Source organism: Lepidochelys kempii, chromosome 21 (genome assembly GCF_965140265.1).
Source record: "Lepidochelys kempii isolate rLepKem1 chromosome 21, rLepKem1.hap2, whole genome shotgun sequence".
Taxonomy (NCBI): Eukaryota; Metazoa; Chordata; order Testudines; family Cheloniidae; genus Lepidochelys; species Lepidochelys kempii.
In genome coordinates this window covers 571095-595395 of record NC_133276.1, presented here as the reverse complement: position 1 = coordinate 595395, position 24301 = coordinate 571095, and the positions used below count along the sequence as shown (strand labels likewise).

The following is a 24301-nucleotide window of genomic DNA, read 5'->3' as shown; positions in this document are numbered from 1 at the left end:
CCCCCACCCCCATACACACACAAACTCACTCTCCTGCTGGTAATAGCTCATCCAAAGTGACCACTCTCCCTACAATGTGCATGGTAATCAAGGTGGGCCATGTCCAGCACAAATCCAGGCTTTCTCACCCCCCCCCCTTTTTTTCCCGGGGACACACACACACACACAAACTCACTCTCCTGTTGGCAATAGCTCATCCAAACTGACCACTCTCCAAGTTCAAATCAAGTTAGCACCAAACAGGTCTTAAAGCAAAAATGTTACTCATATTCAGATAGCAGAGAATTATCCAAATTATTCTTGTCAGGACTAACATCTTCTTCATTTAATGAGAATTTCCTTTTTTACAAAAATTGCACAGAGTAACTTAATATATGTTTTTTGGTATTTGATTAATCTCAGTTGCTCCAAAAATAGTACAGAGGCTTCGAAGCTTAAAAATAAAACTTCAGAGGAAAAAAAGGCAAATAATTTGATCTCTGAACATAAATAGATCCACAAATATCAAGGAAAATTAAAAATCTTTGGATGAAACCTTGGCCCCATAGAAGTTAATTGCAAAACTCCAATTGACTTCACTGGGACCAGGATTTAACTCGTATCTAGAAATTCTTACTATTAGTTTTCGTTTGTTTGTATTATCATAGCACCTAGGATCATTAGTTATGAACTAGGACTCCATTATGCCAGGCAGTGTGCAAACACAGAACAAAAAGATGATCCCTACCTGCAAATAGTTTATACTCTAAGTATAAGACAAGAAATAGATGGAGAAAAGCAAACAAACGGGTGAGTACATGGGGGGGGGGGTTGTATTGCCTAAAAGAGGAGTTTAAGGAAGGCTTGAAAAGATAATTCAGTAGTTTTGTGGATGTTTATGGGGAGCTCCCCCCCCCCAACTGAGGAGCAGAATGGGAGAAAGCATAGAGGTGCTTGTTTGAAAATTTAACAAGTGTGGTATGGAGGCTGGTATCATAGGCTGATCAGAGGCAGGAACCAATATCTCAACAGTGAATGAGAGATAAGTACTTAAAAATCGTCATACTGGGTCACACCAATGGTCCATTTTAGCTCAGTATTCTGTCTTCTGACAGTGGCCAGTGCCAGATGCTTCAGAGAGAGTGAACAAGGCAGAGCAGTTGACTGAGTGATCCATCCCCTGTTGTCCAATCTTAGCTTCTAGCATTTAAAAGTTTAGGGACACCCAGAGCATGGGGCTGAGTTCCTGAACATCTTGGTAAATAACCATTGATGAACCTATCCTCCATGAATTTATCTAATTCTTTTTTGAACCCAGCTGTACTTTTGGCCTTCACAGCATCCCTTGGTAACAAGTTCCACACACTGACTGTGCAGTGTGTGAAGAAGTACTTCTTTATGTTTTTTTAAAACCTGTTGCCTGGTTCTTGTGTTGACCCTTGATTCTTGTGTTATGTGAAGGAGTAAATAACACTTCCTTATTCACTTTCTGCACACCATTCATGATTTTATAGACTTCTATCATATCCTCCTTTAGTCATCTCTTTTACAAGCTGAACAGTCCCAGTCTTTTGAATCTCTTCTCAGATGGCAGATCCATACCCCTAATAATTTTTGTTGCCCTTCTTTGTACTTTTCCCAATTCTAATATATCTTTTTTGAGATGGGATGACCAGAACTGCATGCAGTATTTAAGGTATGGGTGGCATTATGATATTGTGGCATTGATATTTTCTGTCTTGCTATCTATCCCTTTCCTAATGATTCCTAACAGTGTTAGCTTTTTTGACTGCTGCACATCAAACAAATGGCTTCAGGAAACTATCCACAATGACTCCAAGATGTCTTTCTTGAGTGGTAACAGCTAGTTTAGAACCCATCATTTTGTATGTATATTTGGGATTATGAAAAGGAGTACTTGTGGCACCTTAGAGACTAACAAATTTATTTGAGCATAAGCTTTTGTGAGGATTATGTTTTCCAATGTGCATTTATTTGCATTTATCAACACTGAATTTCATCTGCCATTTTGTTGTCCAGGCACCCAGGCGTATGAGATCCCTTTGTAATTCTTTGCAGTCAGCTTTGGACTTCACTATCTTGAGTAATTTTGTATCATCTGTAGACTTTGCCACTTCCCTTGTAGGGTGATGATAGTCTGTGAAGTGTAGACAAGTAGCCTTTCTTTGATGCTGTAGAGGAGGAGGAGCCAATGGAGGGATGCAAAGAGAGAGTTGACATGGTGAAAGTGAAGGGCTAGGAAAATGATATTGGTAGAAGCATTCTGAATGCATATGAGCAGGGCAAGGCCAGAGAGAAGGCTCTTGCAGTAATTGTGATGGAAGATGATGAGAGCCGAGACCAGAGTTTTAGCCTTGAAGGTGGATAGGAAAGTCTGTGTCTTATGGCTTTTCTACACTGGCAATTTACAGCATTGCAACTTTCTCGCTCAGGTCTCGTGGAGGTGATTTTTTAGAGCACTGCGGGAGAGCTCTCTCCCAGCGCTGTGCTGTGCCCATACAAGCCACGTTAAAGCACTGCTGCGGAAGCACTTCAGCGTTGCCAGTGTAGACTTGCTCTTAGAGATGTTATGCAGAAAGAATCTGCAAGTTTTAGACATAGCCTGGTTGTGAGGACCTAGAGACAGGTTTGAATCAAATACAACACATGGGTCATGGGCCTGAGTGGCAAGGAAGATGCTGCTGTTGTCTGCAGTTAATCAAAACTCCCATTGACTTCACTGGGATCATGATTTCACTCTGTGTCTAGAAGTTAAGCTACAAACTTTGGTCCTGATATATTGGCTATTGAGCAATGACGCTTACGTCATTATAACTGTTCCAGTGCATATAGCTAAAGCAGATAAACATTTAACAGAGGGGGATTTAAAAGATGTACAAAATATCTTCAGAATATTGTGACTGGAATATAGGGGGTGTCGCAGCTTCTGAGTAGTCAGGATCATTTGTACACAGGTTCTTTTTTTACAGGAAAGTAGTGACTTGACACAAACACAGAATATTGTGTTCTATTCTAGTTTTTTTCAGTATGTATATTTTTTAACAGATATATTAGAAGGCAATGCACAGACCCTCTTATAACACAGACAACAGCAGTTTACCAGAAACTATTCTCTCTAAATACTGTAAAACTCTCTGTGTTAACCTTTGCCAAATACATTAATTACTTTTTTAGAACCATGTATGTGGGCTGTGACTCAAAATCAACTATTCCCCTGCAATCACTTAGTTTGTTGACAGTCAAAACCACCTATGGATATGGATATTACTATTGATACATCTGTAGCTGCTTTGCAACAAAAAATTAATTCCTCCCTCTTAAATATAAGATGTGAAATCCTGGCCCTATTAGTTTTGCCATTGACTTTAATGGGGCCCAGATTTCACCCAGGGCTCCAAGTATCTATTAATTACCATTTCATTTCAAAACAGCCAATTTCAAGTTTTGAGTGCTGCCATTTTTGTTCTGTTCAACAACAGTGGTACCTAAATTCAGAGACCATTTTAAAATGTGAACCTTAATTACTCACTGAGCTTGCTAGGGAACGAAGAATAGTGGTTGGCCCGTCTCTTTTATGACCCAGTTATAAATCCATGCATTTCAAAATTTTGCTGCAGTAAGATTAAGATTTAAAATCCATGTTTAACCTTTACTAATCATTTTCATGTTTTTGCTATATCCCTGCATACCAGGAATGTGAATGCTTGCCTGCCTAGGTGAAAGGCTTAATCCAGTGTTGCAGTGAGACTTCCTATGAGAAATAAATTATATCTTCAGTATAACTGAGCATGTATAACCGAACATATACAAGTAGCATTATATTAATCAGTATATTGGGGATGAAACTGAAGCTGTGGGGAAGAGTGGCATACACAGAGTATGGAGCAGTAGACTGGGACTCAGGAGACCTGGGACTTATTCTTGCTCTGCCACAGTCCTGCTGAGTGACCTTGGGTGAGTCACTTCACCTCTCTGTGATTGTTTCCCCATCATTAAAATGGGGATAACAGTACTTGCCTCCTTTGTGAAGTGCATTACGGTCTATTGATTAAGAGCTAGTATAATTATTAATATTGTAATAAAATGCTACTTAAAAACAAATGTTACAACGAATTAAAGAGAGTGCTTTATACTACTGGCATTATTACTACATTATGAGTGTTGTGGTGGTGGCTGAAATCTATCAAAGGTTGGGGAAAGTCCTTTTTCATTTTCACCAGATAAAATTTCAAGTCTGAACTTTCCAGGTCTGGAGCCAAATGGTAAGTATTCAGCTTGAAGCTCATCATCGTCCAATACAGTCATATTGGGGTTATAAATCCTTGGTGCATCATATAGTCCTCCTGATATCATCAGTGTGTCGTCTGGAGTAGTGTATATGTCAGCTGTAAAATATTGAAAGCATTATTAAAGGAACCTGGGGAGAAATGTAGCATATTCAAGCAAATCACAAGGCCTAAAATCGATGTATTCACCTTGAACTACTATTTTGTGTATATGTGGATTGACTGTATATGTTAAAGTAAAAATGGAAACATAAAAAAGCGTCATTGTCCCAGTCACTAATCCAGATAGCATAGGAGGCAAATGAAAAATAGCAAATGAAAAATTGGCTAATCTACTTCTTTATAATCTGTGTTTTGGTTTGTACATTCTTCAGGTAGTAAAGTGGTAGAAATTATCTGTTTCTAACAAACTGTTAAGCTGATCAGAATATTAATAAAATAACCTTTAATAAAAGAAGTAATAGAAGTACCAGAAAACACTGAAAGAATGCCAGGTTGTTTTGGGTGAGTGGTATTAAAAAAGAGGGGGTATGATAAATGTAGAAGTACTTTGACAAATCTTCACATGTTTTAACAGGGAATATTTTCTCAGTCAAGACCTGAGTGAGAGACCACCCAGATGTGTCATTTTAATACAGGATTTTATTGAATCCTTAATTGCCAGCCAGTTGCCCTTTCAATAGTCCATGAAAGATGTTATAGTAAGTACAAAAATATTACTGTTATTACATGGAAATGCGGGTTTATTTGTATCCATTTAGTCAGGAAAATAGAATATTTTTAAAGGTTATAATTTATAATACTGAAGCATTTAACTATTGAAGCATTGATGCATTTTCCTGTGCATTTTTATTTAAGTTTTTAGACTAAATGCTTGGTTATCCCAGATCCGTGTTATCTGTCCAGTTCCATTCAATTCAAGAAAATTATATTATTCTACCATTATCTGCAAGAAGTATAATCAGCACAAGCATATTTCTAGCTGTCGTTTTCCCAATGCTTGTATGTATTAGCCATACAAAGAAATATTTGGATGATTCTCTGTCAATGGCTTTTTAATTCAAATTTATATTAGTGATTCTGTTGACATCAATTTATTAGGCATATTTGTGATTCACCTCCTTTAACTCAGCTAATTTATACCTGAAGTACATACACATTATACATTTGTTATACTACATTTTATTTTGTGAAGATAATCCACCTAACCAGTTCTTGGGAGGATATAGCCTTTCAGAACCTGATCTCTAAAGCATCTCACCAACTAGAGATAGGCACAGTTTGAAAACGATAACCCCAGTGTACCTCCAGATACTAAATAATTACTTGTTTTCAGTAAGTGACCCTAATTACCAGTGCAAAATTCTGATAAAATGAATTACCAAATTTATTATCCAAAAATAAGTTGCTGGTGTTGTCTCATTTGCATTTGTCACCACTGCTATAGTCAGTAAAAGACAAAACAATGATACAAAACAAGGACTAGAGATAAAAAGAGTTTGTTCTGGGGACTGTCTCATTAATGCATCTCTATTGTAAGCTAAACAAATAAATATCTTGGAAGATTTCCAGATTTATTTGTAGGATAGTGTGCCAGTACAAAGGATTCTTTGGCTTGTTACAATGTCATCAGCAGCTCTGAAGATTCTCTCTAATTATACACTGTGGCAAGATTAACAAGCAGATTTTTGTCAAAACTGTCACTGGCTGTCTTTTCAGTTCCCACTTCATTTAAAGTTATGAAACTAAGCCTTCCATTAAATGAAATATGCTCCAAGGGATGTAAGCCAAGATTCTGTAACAAAAGGCCCATGGTACCCATATGCTTTCTTGCTTTCATAAATGACAAATATTGTTTACTGCTGTGGAAGCACTGGTGCCAAAGTTGACTTTGGGTGGGTGTGCGTATCATGCATTCTTTGGCTTTGTCTTTACTGCTAAAAAAGTTGTTTTACCTTGGGGTAACTAAAGCTACCTTGATATAAACACACAGTAAAAATGGGGCACTTTGGTTTTACTGCAAGATAAACTAGGTGAGGTCAATGCCAGATGGGGGTATAATGCTAACCTCTCTAGTTTATCTTGCAATAAAACTAAAGTGCCCTGTTTTTATTGTGGTTCCAGTCTGAATTTGGCTAGCTGTTTTAAGCAGCATCTAAAGATGCAGATACGTGCCTGATGGGTTTTTTTAAAGCCCCTAGGCACATTAGGTGTCTAAATACCTTTGAAATCTGGCCCTCCGTGTTTAAGGATTTTTCATTGTTGCTATTTCATTTAACATAATTAATTTCATTTAAACAAAACAAACACATAAATAAATTTTAAGTATAATAATATACACTCTCGGTCAAATTCCAGTTTCAAAACCTGCCTGCCTAATTGTTGACAACAGTTCATAGAATCATAGAATATCAGGTTTGGAAGGGACCTCAGGAGGTCATCTAGTCCAACCCCCTGCTCAAAGCAGGGCCAATCCCCAATTTTTGCCCCAGATCCCTAAATGGCCCCCTCAAGGATTGAACTCACAACCCTGGGTTTAGCAGGCCAATGCTCAAACCACTGAGGTATCCCTCCCCCCACTTGTAATTGGAAAAGATGGTAAGTTCTCAGTTTCTGCCCAAAAGTCACATCTTCGGCAGGTGTAAATTGATGTATTTCCACTGAAATATTTGGAACGATACTGCTTTACAACCACTGAAGATCTGGCACTTAGACCATTGTGTAGCATTACTTTACACCAGTGGTTCTCAATCCGTGGCCTATGGGCTGCTTGCAGCCCAATCAGCACATAGCTGCGGCCTGTGTGACACCCTCAGGGCCACACAGATAGTATGTATATTGTGTGGATGAAGTCCACATAACACATAGAGAGCTGCATATGTGCTCACAGTGGTAAATAGGTTGAGAACCACTGTTTTACAGTGTTAGAAAGTTACCACCTTCTTCCTCAGGGGTTGCTGCCTTTCATTACTGGGGGGAGTGGTTGCCTTGAATAAACAATTTGTAATGTGCACATATAGAATGCACGTTTGTTTATATGATACATCTTATTAAAAATATGCCAACCTGTTTCAGAAGAGGTGTCATATAGTGGGTGATGGGAATACTGAGCTCTTCTCTTCCTGTACTTATCAAGATTGCATATGACAATTGCTAGAACAGCAAATGTGAGGATGCTGCTGAAAATAATTATCAGAATGGCCTCTGAATTCCTTAGATGAATTCCTCCTGTTTCAATAAAATCATTTAGAAAGTTGTTCTTATTTCACAGCTACAAAAACAACAAATCTCAATCTTTAGGTTTCAGTATGGCAATACAGAAGGTTTTAATGTGCTAAGTATTAAAGAGACAGATTCAAATTCTAACCTCTCTGTTAAAAAACCTCCCTAAAATAGATTTGAACTGCCTTAACCTCCAAGCTGCCATGGGGCAACCTAACAGCAACACACCCAAGATGCTGTGTTTATTCAAATGAGTCTTGTAGTAAAGTCTGGTTATTTTATTATTATTGTGGTGAATTTTCAAAGTAAATGTTTTAGTTTGGGTTTGACCCTCCCAGGTTTACTGTAAATATATGACAGCAGATCAAAGATATAGCATATGGTCAAAATTTATAAAATCAGGGTACATAAAGTTAGTCAACTAAATCCATACTTAGGTGCCTAAATTAAAATGACCTGATTTTCACAGGGGTTGAGGACCTGCAGCTTGCGCTGAAGGCAATAGGAATTGTGGGTCGTGAGCCATCTGAAAATCAGGTCATTTTGATGTAAGGGCCTAAAAAAGGATATAGTTATCTAACGTTAAGCCACCACACTTCAAAATGTTGGCTTACGTGATGATTTGTCTTTGTTATGTTGCTAGCATAGATCCCCAATACCTGTTCCATCAACCTGTGCCTACTTTTCAGAAGGCATGGGTGGCCCTCTTTCTCATACTCTTTGACAACTTGGCTCGGCATGTCTCTTTGTTTCTGTCCTTTCCTGTCTCTGCTTTCCACCTTCTCATCTTGAATTTTTTCTTTTCTGTGTAATTTTCAAATCTTTGGTTTTCCATTAAAATTTTTTTTCCTTCCCCTCCCAGAAAGACTCCTTCTCCTCAAGTCCTCCACTCAACAGAAGTTACACACTTTTGGGCATCCAATGATGGCTCTTGCAGCTGAACTGAGTTCATGGGAACAGAGAAGAGAAACTTTAGCTGATGGTCTGTTCCCAGGGCCTGGGGCCCTGAACACGTAAGCTGGTGGGGGGGGGGGGGGGGACGGGACGACAATGTTGGTGCCCTGAAAGCAGCCAATACCTGATACTTGTTGACACATTTGTTGTGTGTACATGATGAACCCCAATGCCTGATGCCGTTGCTTCTTTCCAACAGCTGGGTGCACACAGTGAACTAGTCTGACACCGCAGGTTAGGAAATGCTGCCATAGAATCTAATGACACTTACCTGAAGCCTGTGTTATAGGAACTGAATCCAAAGCTTTGCTAGTATGTAGCTGTGTGGCTGTAGAAGACTGAGCTGTTGGTTTCAATGTGACTGAGGACATTCTGGGATTAGAATCTTTATCAGTTGCTTGATTAAAGGTTGAAACTGTAGGTGATGTCACAACAGTGTTGAATCTAATAGTAATATCTGAAGGGCTGCTATTGTCTGTGTTGTGGGGATGTAGAGTGCTTCGTACAAAATGTGACAAAGTTGTTAAAGCCAATGAACTAGTTATCTTTGCTGGCACAGTAATTGTATTCCAACTGGCATTTATATTCTGCACTGTGGTTGTATTAACTGCTTCTTTATCTGAAATGGTGGACATTACAATGCTTCTAGATATGGTTGTATTTCCAGATTCATTGGATGTTGCTTCTGTTTGCATGTCTTCGTTCACAGTGGGAGGTTGATCTGCAGCCTGAACAGAAAACTTCACTACTATATGATAAATCAAAAGGAGCTTGACACACGCAAGTTGTGTTCCATCCATTATGGCTTCTCACTCTTTCTGCTCAGCTGAAGATTTACCCTTCTCTATGCAAATATACAAACAAACAAAGCCATGAAGATAAGCAAAATAGATTAGCTTAGTACCTGTGGGCTAGTTCCTGCAGGAGGTTTGGGTGATGGCTGTGACATTAGCTGGGCTTTATTACTTGGGATTTGAGGGCTTGCTTATCTACACAGGGACACTCAGGAAAGTAAATATGAATTAAGGTAGCAAAGTTAAAATGAATTAAGGTGTGAAGTTAAAGCAAATATTCTGCAATATTCACTCAAAATTTACGGTTTCTGCAAATGTTCTTGTCAGTAATATTCACTGTTACCGGTGAACTTATTTTCTAGATTTGCAGAAAACAAGCTGGGGGGGTGGAGGGAGGGAGGTTTGAAGGAAAACACAGCTGAAGCCAATTTTGTTACAAGTATGAATGAATATTAATGGAAAATTGTTTGCAGTACTCAGCTAGTTTCTGTGTTTACCATGAGTTCCTGTTAAAATATTGAAATGTCAATCACTGTAGTTTCTATTATCACCTATCAGCCTTTTTTTAAGCATGGAAAATTGGAATATTACCTATTATTTCAAAATTATTAGCTTGTTTTTATTGCTTTAGCCCAGAATGCCAGTATTTTGGGATTTAGATATCAGTTGTTTGTTTTGGTTTTGTCAAACAATAGAATAAAGTAGAGTTGATACAGTACCTGACACAACACTACACATTGTAAGTCAAACCAACAAGTTGTCTTGATAACTGCAAAGAAACCCCAAATTTACAGACTCCAAGTGAAATATCAAACACTTTCGGAACTTAAAACTACAGTGCAAACCAAGTGTGTCCAAGTATTTCCGGGTGAGTTGTAGCTGTGAGCTGACATTAATGACGCAGTTACATTCCACACACTTTGTATTCTGTGCTTTAGTACTCAAAATAAGTGGAATTTTTAAATGCCATATGGAAATATCAAATCAGAACAAATTTTATCAAAATAATACTTTCAGAACTCACCTAACCTATGAAACACGTGGCACTTGTATCTGCAGGTAGTTCCGAGGAACAGATACACTATCGTAGCATGTTCCTGTTTATTCAGATTCTGGAATACACTCCGTTGAGGGCAGGGTGAAACACTGAGATGTCTCTATGGTAACCAGTGGAGTTGCAGTGGAGTTTTGCGATTAGTCAGAGATAAATGCACTAGGGTTGGGTTCACCTGTTCATGAATCTAGCAAGGTCACATTACAGGTAGGTGTGTGTGTCATGCTAGCAGTTACCAATAACTTAATTTCACAATAGTTTTAAAAAGCAGCTTTTGCAGACCTAGAGACAATTTTAGACTCTTGTAAAGAATATATGTAGCAATCACTTCAAATGTTTTCCCTCAGAAGTGGTGTAGGTGTTTAAATCTTCTTGCTAATAGCAATACCATTCTCTGATCAGAAATAGTGAGTTTTAGAAAACCTGTCAGACATGCACTATAGTTACAAAGGAGTACTTGTGGCACCTTAGAGACTAACAAATTTATTTGAGCATAAGCTTTTGTGAGCTACAGCTCACTTCATTGGATGCATTGAGCTGTAGCTCATGAAAGCTTATACTCAAATAAATTGGTTAGTCTCTAAGGTGCCACAAGTACTCCTTTTCTTTTTGTGAATACAGACTAACACGGCTGCTACTCTGAAAGCTATAGTTACAGTAAAGGACAAATTAAACCCAGAACAAAGATAATACTCAATGCAACTTCTGAATACAAAAGGACTAAAAAAAAAAAAAATTAAGGTACAGGAATTAAATGAAAGTAATAAAACAAGACCCAGGAAAAGTGAAGCTCCATTATCCCTATACTCCAGGGGCTCTTTCCTTCCTGTGAGTGTCAGTATTCTACCCAACTCTTGACTGCCCATTTCTTCAGCTGAAGCAGATTTCTCAGCTTTCTCTTTGTCTCTAATCGCCTGTGTCTTTGAATTTGCGTTTCTTGGAGATAAACAGTAAAAATTCAGAATTGGGGAAGGATGTGAATTTGATGATCTGCAATGTCTTTTCCATCTTTCACTCCTATGTTCCTCTGAAGAAGATGCAGAGATGAAAATCCTGATTCTCATTTACATTAAGATCACTTTACACCATTGATAGCATGAAGGGGCTTTAAGATGGGAATAAATTATATTTAATATAAAAGAAAATCAATCTCGGAATCGTTAGGTGAGCTGGTGCTTGTAGGCTGGAAGTAAAAAGCAGATTTGACTGCATGTTCTCTTATTGGGCTAAGTTCTGCTGATCTCTGATCCTGAAGCCAAAGGAACTACTCTGGGTTTAGGACAGTGTCAGTGGTGGTAGGTTTTTCCCCAGAGTGATCGTCCTGTTTTCAAGGCCTGTTTTCTTCTCTTTATCCATCTCATATGCTAGCTCTCTGGGAGAAACACAAGTTTATCACAGAGCATGAAGTCTTTTTGGGGGCAGGTTTCATCCATATATCTACCTTGGATTCGGGAACTAAATCAGCCCTTTTCATTCTGAAAAACTTTCCTGCAAAAAGGCCACTGCTCTTGGCTCACTCTCTCACAGTAGCACTATTAATATCTTGGATGCAAAAGAAAAGGAAAAATGAACTTACCAGTAGAATCCCCTTCCTGATTTACGAGAACATCCCTTACCTGTGCTAGAATAAAGTACTAAATCTCCTCAAGCCTATTAACTGACTGAACGTAATAATTGTTTTGGCAACACTCACAGGTAGGTAAATCATTAACGTGCCATTTTGCATTCACAGTACAAGTGGAAAAGAGGACCTTTTGTTTTCCCAGGTACTTTAGGTCAAACTGTGGCACCTGAAAAGCAGTGGCAAAAAATCTTATCTGGATAGATTTGGATAAATAAAGGGCCGACATGCTACAAAATGACGGGCAAATTTTGACTCTCACAATGTCCCTTGAAAACTCACATAACAGATTGTAATTAAAACAACTTGTGAACAGCAGTCCAGTTGAAACAAACACATGAAATCCAGAATGGCCAAAGCAAAACATATTTTGCTATGTTTGTTAACAACTACATTCAGCAAAGCAGGTTGAAGACAAGTTTGGAAAGTTACTTATTTTATAATAAAACCCAATTTGAATAAAAGTTGGTGTTTTTATTTTACAGAGACAGTAATGTAAATTTCCTACCATTATATTATTTTGTAGACAAAGTTTTTCAAATAAATGTTAGTATTTGCATTTCAGTTCAGAATAGTTCATGGGGCATAGGTAACCTAAAAATGGAGCATGCCTAAATTGTCACAGAGGGAAAGGCATAGAGTGCTTCCAAAGCTCTAAGACACCCACTTTCCATTGTTCAACAGCTTGTTTTTTAGTTTGTTAAAAGGCAACAAATTAAAGAGAAATTTGTTTACACATTGTACAAATAATTTGTAGAACTTAATGCCACAAGATGTCATTGAAACCAAGATCTTAGCAGGATAAAAAGGGATTAAACATTTATATGGATACAGAATACATCCACAGTTGCATTACATGGGTTAAGAACAACCATACTGGGTCAGACCAATAGTCCATCTGGCCCAGCATCCTGTCTTCTGACAGTGGCCAATGCCAGGTCCCTCAAAGGGAATGAGCAGAACAGGTAATCATCAAGTGATCCATCCTGTGTTGCACATTCCCAGCTTCTGGCAAACAGAGGCTAGGGACACTTCAGAGCATGGTTTTGCATCCTCGCCCATTGTGGCTAAAGGCCATTTATGGACCTAGCCTCCCATGAATTTATCTAGTTCTTTTTTGAACCCTGTTATATTCTTGGCCTTCACAACATCCTCTGGCAAAGAGTTCCACAGCTTGACTTCTGCATTAGATATACTTCCTTTTGATTTACTAACGTGGATTAGGAAGAAGCTTCACCTATGGGCAGATTTCTCCCTAATTACCCACTAAGTAACAGGTTTCAGAGTAACAGCCGTGTTAGTCTGTATTCGCAAAAAGAAAAGGAGTACTTGTGGCACCTTAGAGACTAACCAATTTATTTGAGCATAAGCTTTCGTGAGCTACAGCTCACTTCATCGGATGCATACTGTGGAAAGTACAGAAGATCTTTTTATACACACAAACCATGAGTTCTTGCACATTTCTCTGTAACATTTGGTGTTGGTCACTGGCAGAGATGGGACTGGACTACATGGACCCCAGTCTGATCCAGTCTAGGAATTCTTGTGTTTCTAATCCATTGAAACATGTAATTGCCCGTTTTTAATAGATATAATTATATTCTCATTGTAAGGAATCAGCATAAATAATAAGGCTGAGTAGTGTAAGTATGAGATACTGACTAGACAGGGAGTTGGAAATGAATGAAAGTATCACTCAGGGACATCACAGATTACAACATTTCTTTATTGTAGAATTGTTAATCTTAGGAGTCAAGAAACCTTTCTTAGGGGAATTTTGCTCTTTTTTTCATATTGTGATGGGGTATGCCCCCCACAGTTAATGAAATGGTTAATGTGGGTCTGCCAGGCTAATTAATCCATGTTGTTGCAACTGAAGCATGGGCCAGGCCCAATTACAGATGAGTCCCAACTTTAGAATGAGTTAGGTGGTTAATATAAAGAGAGGAAGCACAGACTACTAGACGGAGGCTTCAGGGATAAATTCTGCAGTCATTCTTTGCAAGATTCCCAGTTGTATCTGAAGGCAAGACAGCAGATAGAAGGGTAAGGGGCAATCCTGGCCTTCAATACCTGTATCTGCCTCTGATTTCTAGTTCTGAAAGAGAGATGAACATTCATTGGTACTTCCAGCTTGCCCTTCAGAAAGGGGTGTAGTGTCCTCTCCTCCCCAAACACATGTGCACACAAAATATTCAAAGATAGGACACATTCCACTGAAGTTCAATGGCTTTTATGAAGAGAGGGAGTCAAACTGCAAGTACCTTGAGATTAGTGCATAAGAGCAATAGAACTTCACAGACTCAGCCTTCTCTTAGGACAGATTCATGTGCAGCAAGAATGATTTATTGATAGCAGATCTAAATACATACTAAAATTACAGTTGTGATCAGTGATGAAAAGTTGGGTAGACAAGGCTAAAACCTCAGTTCCAGTCATTCTGGCTGCACACAGTGCTCTGTTCTGTATAAACAACAATAATTAAGCGGACTATGTTGTATTTTCAATATCTAAATGGAGATCATTATCATATGCTATGCAACGAAGAGAGAGTATTAGTTTTGAAATCCTTGGTTGGTAAGGAAATACTGCAGCTAATCCTGGAAGCAGAGGACCAGAACTGTGGTCTGTGAATCGTTGATTACAAAAGATTAGAGCTAGAAGGAAACATTAGAAGAGATTACTCTGAGAGCCTGCGATGGACAAATGGACTTTGAAAATTCATCAGCCACAAACATTTTAAATATGAAAGCTAATGTGTCTATCTCTTTGCTAGGATCTTATTTCCCTTTGTCACTGGAGCACTGCTTTGGGATGATACTGGCAATGATTCCTGCACCATAACTGTGGTCCTGTTCCTAACATTTTTCTTCCGCTCAATCACCTAAACTATCCCAATACTTTGGGATCTAGCTGCCTTGTTCCTAAATGTTGGCTTTGTCTCCAATTCCAGTATTATCTGCAAACATGGAGATTTTTTAAATTCCAAAACCCAGAATCTTACATGTAGTAGTAAGAACAGATTTACTCACACAAATGTATGGGCTAGCCCACTCATAACACCTACAAAGTTTTCCGTCATTGCTTTCCTCTTGTTATTGATATTCTCTTTCCTGACTCTATCTTGACATTAGGCATTGTTCTCTGTTGTAGATCCTTGTCAAATGATTCAGTGAATGCCAGTGTATGTATAGAATGTCTCTGGCCTACCAGAATCTTTCTGACAATCCTGCATACCAAACCACATATTTTTACCCCTTATTTGGTTCCTTCCATTATGATCACCCATAACATTTCTTGTGTAGCAGCAGCACAGACGGCTTTCACTTCATGAAAATGTAGATTACTGATGTCAGAGAACTAATTGTTTTGGTTAGCAGAAAGGCTAGAGATAAATAATTCACTGTGTGACTGACTGTCACTGAATGCAGCTGAGAGCTCGAGGGCTGCAGTGGCACATTGAGAATCTGTATAACTGAGCAGGCACCAGGTCAACAGTGGGTCAGGAGGAGAAATGGATCAATAGGAGTCTTAAGAGTGAACTCTGGATTCTACTGGACTATTCAGGGAGACACTTGCAAAAGCAGCCTTGTGAACTTAAGGAAATGCTCTTAGACCATAGTGGCAGGAATCAGCGAGGCAGTCAGACAGGGACCTAGCTACAGTGAGAGGATCCCCAAGTTTAGACAGAGGCCCAGGGTGAAAGGAAACTACACAGTCCAGTGCACAAGGGAAGGCTGCACACCATCAGTTTAATGGCTTATGTAAGTCACTGGAGAAAACAGCAGACTTATATCCTGTCTGATGAGGCCTCGGGTACCTCAGTGGTACAGGCAGAGAATTGAGCCCAATGGTGGCAAGGTTGAAAAAGTCACTAGTCAGGACATTGAGTTGCAATGAACAAATGTACCACAGAAATACCACCAGGCATAGTGATGAATTATGCTCCACTGCCTTCATACACCATGCCAGATTCTGTGCAATGGCTCCCTATAGCACTGAATTTATTCATGGAGTTCAAGCCCAAAAGGCCATTAGATTATCTAGTCTGTCTGTATAACACAGGGCAAAGAATTTCACCAAATTATCCCTGTATGGAGACCAATAACGTGTTTGACATCCATTCTTGTTACAAAGACATCAAGAGACGAAGAATCCACCACTTTCCTTGGTAGTTTGTTCCAATGGTTAATCATTCTCCCAATTAAAAATGTATGCCTTATTTTTAATTTGAATGGTTCTGGTTTTAGCTTTGAGCCATCAAATCACCTCCATACTCCTACTCACTGCTCCCTGTTTCTACATCCAAGGGTTGCATTAGATTTTTTTTTCCATAGTGTCAAACTGAGAACTTAGGTTGCATTGTTTGTCCACTGTGTCTCCTTTTCAGAGTCACTGCTTTCCAGGAACAGTCCTCCATTCTGTAGGAGACATTTGTTCCTAGATTTCTGACTTTGCATCTGGCTATATTAAAACACATTTTGTTTGAAAGGGACCAACTTTCCAAGTGATCCAGATCACTCTGTCTGACTGCCCTGTCTTCATCATTATTTGCCATTCCACCAATTTTTGTGTTATCTGCAAATTTTATCAGTAATGGTTCTTTTTACTTTTACTTCCAGATCATTGATGAAACTGTAGAAAGCAGTAGGCTTAGACAAATCCATTTGGAACCTCTCTAGAAACACCCTCCATTTGATGGCGATACCCAACTGATGACTACTGTTAGTGTTGCTAATGCTTGGAGAATCTGTGCATTCTGCACCTGCATAGATTATTGATTCAGCACACCTCAGGTTACTCCTAAAGGAGGACTGTAGGCTCGGTTCAGTGGCGAAGGCTCAGCAAAGGTTTATTGTCAACAAGGCACAGTATCAGAGCCCCACGTACCAAGCTGCAGGTTCACTAATGAATGGATGCGAGTGACAAGGTAGCTGCTTAATCAATGTAATATTGTCCCCTAGGACAATGCAAAACTGCCCCTCCTGTGACTTCTCCTTTTATACAATGATACAAACAAGTTATGTATTACATTACAGATGTTATTAGTTACTATCCTTGCACTTGTACCTTTATAGTTCAAACAAAACATCCTCATCCATTATTCTGTCATTACTTCCTTATTTTATGTGGGGTCTGTGTATTCCTGCACCATTCTCTTTAAGAATGTGTTTATGTAGTTACTTGAAAGGTATGTGTGTTCCTGTATCATCCTCTCAAAAATGTGTTTACATTGCTAGCTAATACCTAGTGTTACTATTCTCGCAAGACTTACTTTGGTTCACACTTTTAGGTACACCAAGAGTTCCTGAAAGGCCTACAACTACTACTATTTGGGGTTGTTCAATTAGTTCTTAATTCAGTTAACATTTGCTTTACTGATACTGTATAGTGCTAATTAGTTAATCAGACTGTAGAAGGGATTTTATGCTACCCTTAGCTGTATGTTTATGACAACCTCAGAGTTACAAACTGACTGGTCAACCATTTGGAACCAGAAGTATGCAATCAGGCAGCAGCAGAGACCCAAAAAAAAGAAAAGAAAAGAAAAGAAAGAAAGCAAATACTGTGTTGAGCAGTACTGTGTTAAATGTAAACTATTACAAAAATAAAGGGGAAGTTTTAAAAAAAAAGATTTGACAAGGTAAGGAAACTGTTTCTGTGCTTGTTTCATTTAAATTAAGATGGTTAAAAGCAGCATTTTTTTCTTGAGAGTAGAGTATGAAAGCTATATTTAGTTCATGTTCAGTTGCAAATTTGAAAGAACAACCATAATGTTTTGTTCAGAGTTATGAACAGCCTGTATTCCTGAGGTGTTTGTAACTCTGAGATTCTACTGTACCTTTATCGACCAAATGCATAATCTCATAAAAAAATGAGGTCAAACAAACCTGATTTGATCTATTTTCCCTAAAATCATATAGACTGTGATTAACTTGGTTCCCATCCTTTAATTCTTTATTGATCAAATCTTGAATCAGCTTTTCCATTATTTTTCCCAGGATTGCTGTGAAGCCAGCCAGGTTACTGCTTACCTGGATCCTCTTGTTTGACCTTTATAGTACTGCTACAATATTAGCATTCTTCCAGTTTTTTGGAATTTCCCCAGTATTCCAAGATTTATTTAAAAATTTAACTTTAGCGGGCCAGAGATCTTCTCAGCCAACACTTTTGGGACTCTTGGGTACAAGTTATCGAGGCCTGCTGATTTAAAAATATTTATCCCTAATACATGCTGTTTAACTATCTCCTCAGTTACTAATGGACTGGAAAGTACTCAATCCTCCATATATGATACCAGTACATCATCCTTCTTTCCAAATACAGAACAGAAATATTTATTGACTACTTCTGTCTTTTCTGCATTGCTATTAACAAATGTACTGTCTCCATCTAGGAATGGGTCTACGCCATTGTTAGGATTTCTTTTGTTCCATACTAAAAAAACTCCTCCGTGTTGTCCTTGGCCCTGTCAGCAAGGGATTTTTCCCTGATTTCATTAGTTTCCTTTATCTATTTTCTGCACTTTATTACTTCCAATTTAAATTGATTGCTAGTTGATTTCCCTTTTTTCCATTTGTTTATATATTTTTAATTGATGTCTTTATTTCCCCTCTAAACCAGGATGGGCTTTTAACCCAAGTTTTCCTCTTTGGTGACTGTAGAATTGTGGCTCTTTTGGACACATAATGAACTCTTCTTAAGCAACTACCAATCTTCATTCATATTTTTGTGTCTAAAGGTTTTCTCCCAGTAAGTTTCACTCATAATATTCTTCAGCTTTGGAAAATTACCCCTTTTGAAGTACTTAGTGTATACCTTTCTGGTTGGGTGTGTCCTCTGTTTGCTCATGCTAAATATAAACAGCATGTAATATGGTGAGAGCACATTAATTCCTTATCCACTGGGTTCCTCATGTCAGGACCAACAGATACAAGCACAACCCCAACAGCCTGGGGTCCTATATGTAAAGGACTTTGAGATCTGTGGGTGAAAGGCACTAGTTGTTCCCCAACTGCACCCTTTGCAGGTATTCTGGGAAGGTGACGTGTCAGATGCCAGTGCTTTGACTTATGCAGGACTGGAAGAGGGACTCTGGATAGGACAGGTGTCTATGCAGTTTTTGCATCTCACTGGATTTTATCTCCCCTTTACCACATTTTGGAGGAAGTATGTTTTCTCTTGCATTGACCTTTTCTATCCTTTCTGGATCTCAACAGAAACTCCAGTCTCCTTGTGCATGCTTGTAAATATTAGATTTTCTCAGGCAGGAACTTATTCCCTGAGACTAGTTTTATGCACATACACTCACCTGTATAAAATATATGTACACATACAAACAGTATATCTAGTTACATTTTAATTATATCAGGACAAGAAAGAGTTAAATAGTAATAGTAGCAAAATATCAGTATTATAATTTTACTGCTGAGGCAGCATAGACAGATGTTACCGAGAGTACAATTAATACTACACTCATACCCTTAAGCCAGAAAGAGTCATACCTAATTCCTGGCAGGTTATATAAAGAAACCCATTATTAGAGACCCTGAGAAATGAGGTGGGAGGAGTAAAATGTGTTTTTTCTGACATTATGGTATCACTGAAGGACTACCCAGAACAAAGAGACACGTACTGCAGTCTGAAGTCATGGCAGTGACGCAACCTAATGTGCCAGCGAGTGGAGTAGCTTGGCACTAGTCTGGGCTAACTGGATTCCTCCTGCCCAAATCACTGTGTGCTCACCAAAGTCAAGTTAATCTTAATTGTATTGTATTTCTCATGTCCATGTAAATGGAGAACGGGGCTGTTTTGGATCAGATTCATGAAAACTTAACAGCAGCTAGTGGTTACTGAGGATGTGTCTGGGATGCTAACAGTGGAGTAAGAACCAGAAAAGCTCAAAGGACAAAATAAATGAGATGGGAAGGCAAGTTGGCTCCTGATGAAGCAGGAGAGGGCAACAGCCCTACTATAAATGAGAATGCACACGTTTCATTGAGGCCAACTCACATGCAGCCATGCAACCCCCTTAGCCACCCAGAGTGCTTCCCCAGTATCTGTCCACTCTCCACTGGGACCTGAGCACTCCCATTTCTAGACATTCTCCAGACATAGATATTGAATATGGTGCTTCTAGCCATGCTGCATATAGCTGTTTCTAGAGACTTGACTCCCATTGGATATGACTAATTTTGAGTCAATTGTTGCTATCAATCTTTTGCAAAATAGGTTCAATGCCCAAATCATTTCTATATCTGCTTGTGTGGGTAGATGAAAACTCCTGTTCCCATGTGAAATGGTGGAGTGACTGAGGGAATTTTTTCAGATTAGCTACAGTTTGAATCTTATTCATTTTGGACTAGATTCACAAAAGGACTTAGGCCTCTAACTGCCATTTTAGGCACCTGTATTCCAGAATGAAGCCCCACTGGGATTCACAACCCCATAATCTGCCACTGAAGCCAGTAGGTGTCACAACTTGCTTGGCACCTAAATTTTTGCAGTAAGCATTCTCTATGTGCCTACATTTCTGCATGTGCACTGCAGCCCTACCCCAGACCTCTGGATACCTAAGCCCCAGAACGATGCATGAGCTGGGGGAATTTAGGCATTCCTCTGCCAAAGTTGCCTGTGGGGATTGATCCACCAAGTGTGGTCATAGCTCATCTACTAAATTGGATCTCTATAGGGGATGCAAAATGGCCGGGTGGCAGAGAGGACCTCCCTCATAACTTTCAGCTCGCTGGTTAGAGTACTCAACTGGGATGTTGTGAGATACATCGTCCCTCCCCCCCGCATTCAAGTCCCCCCTCTACTGGAGAGAGAGAAGAGATTTGAACAGGGTTGTACTACATTTCAGGTGAGTGCCTACACACTGAGCAAGGGGATATTCTGATGTGGGTCTCCATCAGTCTCTGCTGTTGAAGCTGTTCCATTGTAAAGAAATAATTTTAAAAAGTAGTTGGAGCAGGGAGACTGGATCCTGAGTCTCCCAAGTAGTGCTCTAACCATCAGGATAGAGAGTCATTCTCATGCTTGAGATCTTTCTTGCTCTGGTTGAGTGAGTCATTATTTATTTACAGTGGAACAGCTTCAACAGGACAGACTGAGGGAACCACATATCAGAATGTCCCATATATAGCCCAGTGAGTGCGGCACTCATCTGACAGATGGCAGATCCTTTGTCACCTCAGGTGGAGATGGGTCTTGAGCTGGAAGTCTTCCACATCCCAGGTATAATACCCTAACCACTTGCTAAAAGTTATGAGGGAGCATCTACTTGCAAAAATGGTGTAGTCACCTAACCACAAGAGAGAGTTTGCAACTGAAAATCCCAAGCAAAGCAAGGTGCTGAACTTCCTGAGTGGAGGAGAGCTTAGGACACCCCCCTCTTCTTGGAATCTCCCATTGGCTAGTTGAGATGGGGAACTGCCTAGCATGCTGGCTTTTGCGAATCCCATTCTGGGATGCCTGTCTCTCCACATTCATTGTACAGGGAGCCCCAGTGCCTGACTTTGACTTCATTAATCCCAGTGATTTTCTAGGCACCTGAAAGTTATAGGCATGGTGCCACTCAGCATCTCCACATCTAAGTTCCTTTGTGAATCTAGCCCTTTCTGTGCATGCTACTGCCTCTTTGTTATATCATTGCATCCAGTGGGAACCAGAGTTAAGTCCTTCCCCAAAATAAACAATTAGGGGAAAATAATCATCTGTAATTCCTATAGCAGCTCTCAGTTCTAAGCACCCAGGTTGGCTATATGTCCATGGTAGCCTTTTTGTCATGATGTTACTGTCCTGTGTAGTCACTAAACTCATCAATAAAAGCTTTTTTAAAGCAACACTTGGTTTAAAAGGCTGAGAGGAAAATGAGTGTTAAAGTAATTAGATTTCCAGTCCCAGTTTCCATGTGAGGATATAAATGGAACATTTGTTCCAATTACATTTGCCTTATAGTTCAGTATGAATTTTCAATAGATAGGTTTGAGATAAGAAAGCAGCAATAAAGATGCAATTATATAAACAGTATGCTCAGCCTGGTATTAGCTTGGAGAGTATAAAGCACAGTGAGAGCTTGTGCTGGGTCACAGCCTCTCCAACTCCACAATGCAGACACAGGCTACTGTATTGAGGAAAGATTCAGCTGCCAACAGGTTGGTCTTTGCAGGTTCAGCATTGTTGCAGCTACTGGGTGTTGTAAACTGGACAACATAATGGCTTTGGCTGGGGAAACTAGAGGCTGAGAGAGTTCAGAGGATGATGTCCATAAATTTGTAGACACTGTCAGTTTAACTTTGTACTTTGGAGGCTGTTGAGCAGACCCTGGAGCTAATCAGAACTTCATTCTAGGGATCCCTCAGCATGTATGCGAAAGGTCAGCAGAGCTGGTAGATGGTTGGTTGATTTGAACTCTTTACTGATGTTCTGTCATTTGTTGTCATTTACTAGAATGTTACTTAAATTACTGGCAGTGTGCATATCTCACCAGCTCCAGTCAATGGGCCTCTAATTAAAACAGCCAGTTGGAGCGTCAGAAGTGTGATTATGCAGTCTGTCTACACAGCCATTTCTTTTCATTTTTTCACCGTTTTATATGACTTGCTTTCTTTAAAGCCAATGGAATGGTTTTGGGTTTGAACTCTAGCGCTCATTGTTTCTTTCGTTTGTCACATTTCTTAAATCCTTTAGTAGGGAGGGTTGGGGATACTTCCTGCTATTTTATTGTGTCAGCATTTTAGGACTCATTAACAGAAAGTTCCGTGTAATGGGATTTAATAGGAGGAAGTGAACATGAGATTTGTCTCATTGTTCCACGTTTTGGCACCCTGCCTCTGGCAGCAGTCAGTACTATTTCAGATAAAGGACTGAGGGTAGTGGAACTTTGTCAGGTTCTTGTTAGATATAATTTCGTTGTCTTTCACTTTTGGGAATAATATAACTGGTTCCCCAGTGACTGCTTTTCAGAACATGGCAGAAGGCCACATCTAACGCTTTCTCCTTTGATATTTTGTCTTTTCATCTAGCATGAGTCCCATCTTTCTGATGTCCCTTCTCTTTGGCCTGACTTTTGGGCAAGCAATGTCTTTTTGTGCTCCCATTGAGTATATCATCCACGTGGAGAAGAGAGAATGTGCCTACTGCCTGGCCATCAACACAACCATCTGTGCTGGATTCTGCATGACACGGGTACCAGGCACTATTCTGTTCTAGGCGGGTGCTTCTGTTGTGCCCACTGCAGTGGTATGAACATCTGAGCTCACTCATTAATTCCTCTAGAAAATCAGCGGGACAAACTATTAATTTCTTACATTATTTACAATAGATAGAAAATCACACACTTGCCACATTTGGCAGATCATTCAGACACAGAGGTGATGCAGGGAGGTGGGAGAAGCCATCTGATGGATCTGGTGCCTATAGCAAAAATCTTGTAGTAGAAGATTGGCAGCTGCCGCTCACATTGCAATGGCTTTTTCTCCTATGAATTTGGGGGTTAGGATGGAAAAGAGGTTCTTCTCCCATTTAATGAGGGACAGAATTTTTCTTAGATTACTAAGTGAATTGTTTCAGTAACTTCTGCCTCATCATGTGTGCAGCTCGTAAGTCAATGCACTGATCACAGTGATGGCAGTACGGTGTGGGGAGAGAGGTGTCTCTCACACATAGGCAGGTCCCGTGCTACCCTTAGAGCCAGCACCTAAAATTCCACCCTTAAACCAATAGGCAGCCAGTGCAGGTCACGGAGCTCTGGTGTTACGTGTGGATTTACCTCAGCCAGGCAGCAGGTGCAGCATAATGTGGAAGTCTTTATAGAGATGTGGAGACTATTCACATGCAGATTTTCAGTGAGAGATCTCAGTAGAACTACACTAGAAATGCAGCCATTACAGTCTGCAGGGAAAGATGCCTGCCTTCTGAACACAATCAGAATGACTCCGGGTGGTCTTGAGTCTCTGGGTCACTTGTGTGTCCTTCAGTAAAACAGAATAACATCTCTCTTTTTTTTTTTTGTAGGACATCAATGGTAAGAAGCTAGTCCTCAAAAGTGCCCTGTCCCAGAATGTGTGCACATATAAAGACATGGTGTACAGAACAGTGGTACTCCCTGGCTGCCCACGACACACTGTCCCCTATTACTCTTACCCAGTGGCGACGAACTGCAAGTGTGGTAAATGTAACACTGATTACAGTGACTGCATTCATGAGACAGTCAGGACAGACTATTGCACTAAACCACAGAAGCCCTATAATGTGTGAGCTTATTACTGAATGAGCTAGAAATGTACCTTCTGCCCCACAGTTAGCTAGTGGCTATCTATAACTGAGTCATAAATAAAATTGTATTTCACAACAGATCTGCAAGTTG

At 39.6% G+C, this 24301-nt stretch overlaps 3 protein-coding genes across 9 annotated transcripts in view; 1 reads left to right on the top strand and 2 right to left on the bottom strand.

Annotated features, from left to right (window-relative positions):
- Positions 1-458: 458 nt before the first annotated feature.
- Positions 459-12146, bottom strand: LOC140901448 (uncharacterized). 5 transcript variants are annotated; one of them, XM_073320321.1, is made up of 4 exons: positions 11887-12146; positions 8734-9306; positions 7353-7514; positions 460-4385 (listed from the first exon to the last, which is right to left on the bottom strand). In XM_073320321.1, exons 2-4 carry the CDS (start codon positions 9260-9262, stop codon positions 4153-4155), a joined length of 924 nt encoding a protein of 307 aa, XP_073176422.1. In that variant the 5' UTR covers positions 9263-9306; positions 11887-12146; the 3' UTR covers positions 460-4152. The 5 variants fall into 5 exon arrangements, with proteins under 5 accessions (XP_073176425.1, XP_073176422.1, XP_073176421.1 ...); XM_073320320.1 differs by lacking the exon at positions 11887-12146 and adding an exon at positions 10281-10787; XM_073320322.1 differs by lacking the exon at positions 11887-12146 and adding an exon at positions 10286-10787.
- On the top strand, positions 3728-24257 carry TSHB (thyroid stimulating hormone subunit beta). Of its 3 annotated transcripts, none has more exons than XM_073320328.1 (5): positions 3728-3954; positions 4864-4987; positions 8371-8521; positions 22959-23121; positions 23950-24257. In XM_073320328.1, exons 3-5 carry the CDS (start codon positions 8430-8432, stop codon positions 24190-24192), a joined length of 498 nt encoding a protein of 165 aa, XP_073176429.1. In that variant the 5' UTR covers positions 3728-3954; positions 4864-4987; positions 8371-8429; the 3' UTR covers positions 24193-24257. The 3 variants fall into 3 exon arrangements, with proteins under 3 accessions (XP_073176429.1, XP_073176431.1, XP_073176430.1); XM_073320330.1 differs by lacking the exons at positions 3728-3954; positions 4864-4987 and adding exons at positions 16554-16861; positions 18556-18684 and having other exon boundaries at positions 8446-8521; XM_073320329.1 differs by lacking the exons at positions 3728-3954; positions 4864-4987; positions 8371-8521 and adding an exon at positions 21982-22088.
- Positions 13373-24301, bottom strand: part of LOC140901449 (mitochondrial glutamate carrier 1-like) — a 35528-nt gene continuing 24599 nt past the window's right edge. The window contains exon 7 of the mRNA XM_073320327.1: positions 13373-14029. Within this exon, the coding sequence (XP_073176428.1) occupies positions 13924-14029 (106 nt within the window). The 3' untranslated portion in view covers positions 13373-13923. The remainder of the gene's footprint in view (positions 14030-24301) is intronic.

Excerpts from the sequence above, each read along its gene's own strand:
- TSHB (XM_073320328.1), top strand. The coding sequence starts at position 8,430 with ATGATGGCTCTTGCAGCTGAACTGAGTTCATGGGAACAGAGAAGAGAA. Across the intron at positions 8,522-22,958 it reads GGGCCTGGGGCCCTGAACAC|CATGAGTCCCATCTTTCTGA; the intron begins GTAAGCTGGTGG and ends CTTTTCATCTAG. Across the intron at positions 23,122-23,949 it reads CTGGATTCTGCATGACACGG|GACATCAATGGTAAGAAGCT; the intron begins GTACCAGGCACT and ends TTTTTTTTGTAG.
- LOC140901448 (XM_073320321.1), bottom strand. The coding sequence starts at position 9,262 with ATGGATGGAACACAACTTGCGTGTGTCAAGCTCCTTTTGATTTATCAT. Across the intron at positions 7,515-8,733 it reads TCCTATAACACAGGCTTCAG|GAGGAATTCATCTAAGGAAT; the intron begins GTAAGTGTCATT and ends TTATTGAAACAG. Across the intron at positions 4,386-7,352 it reads TGACACCTCTTCTGAAACAG|CTGACATATACACTACTCCA; the intron begins GTTGGCATATTT and ends AATATTTTACAG.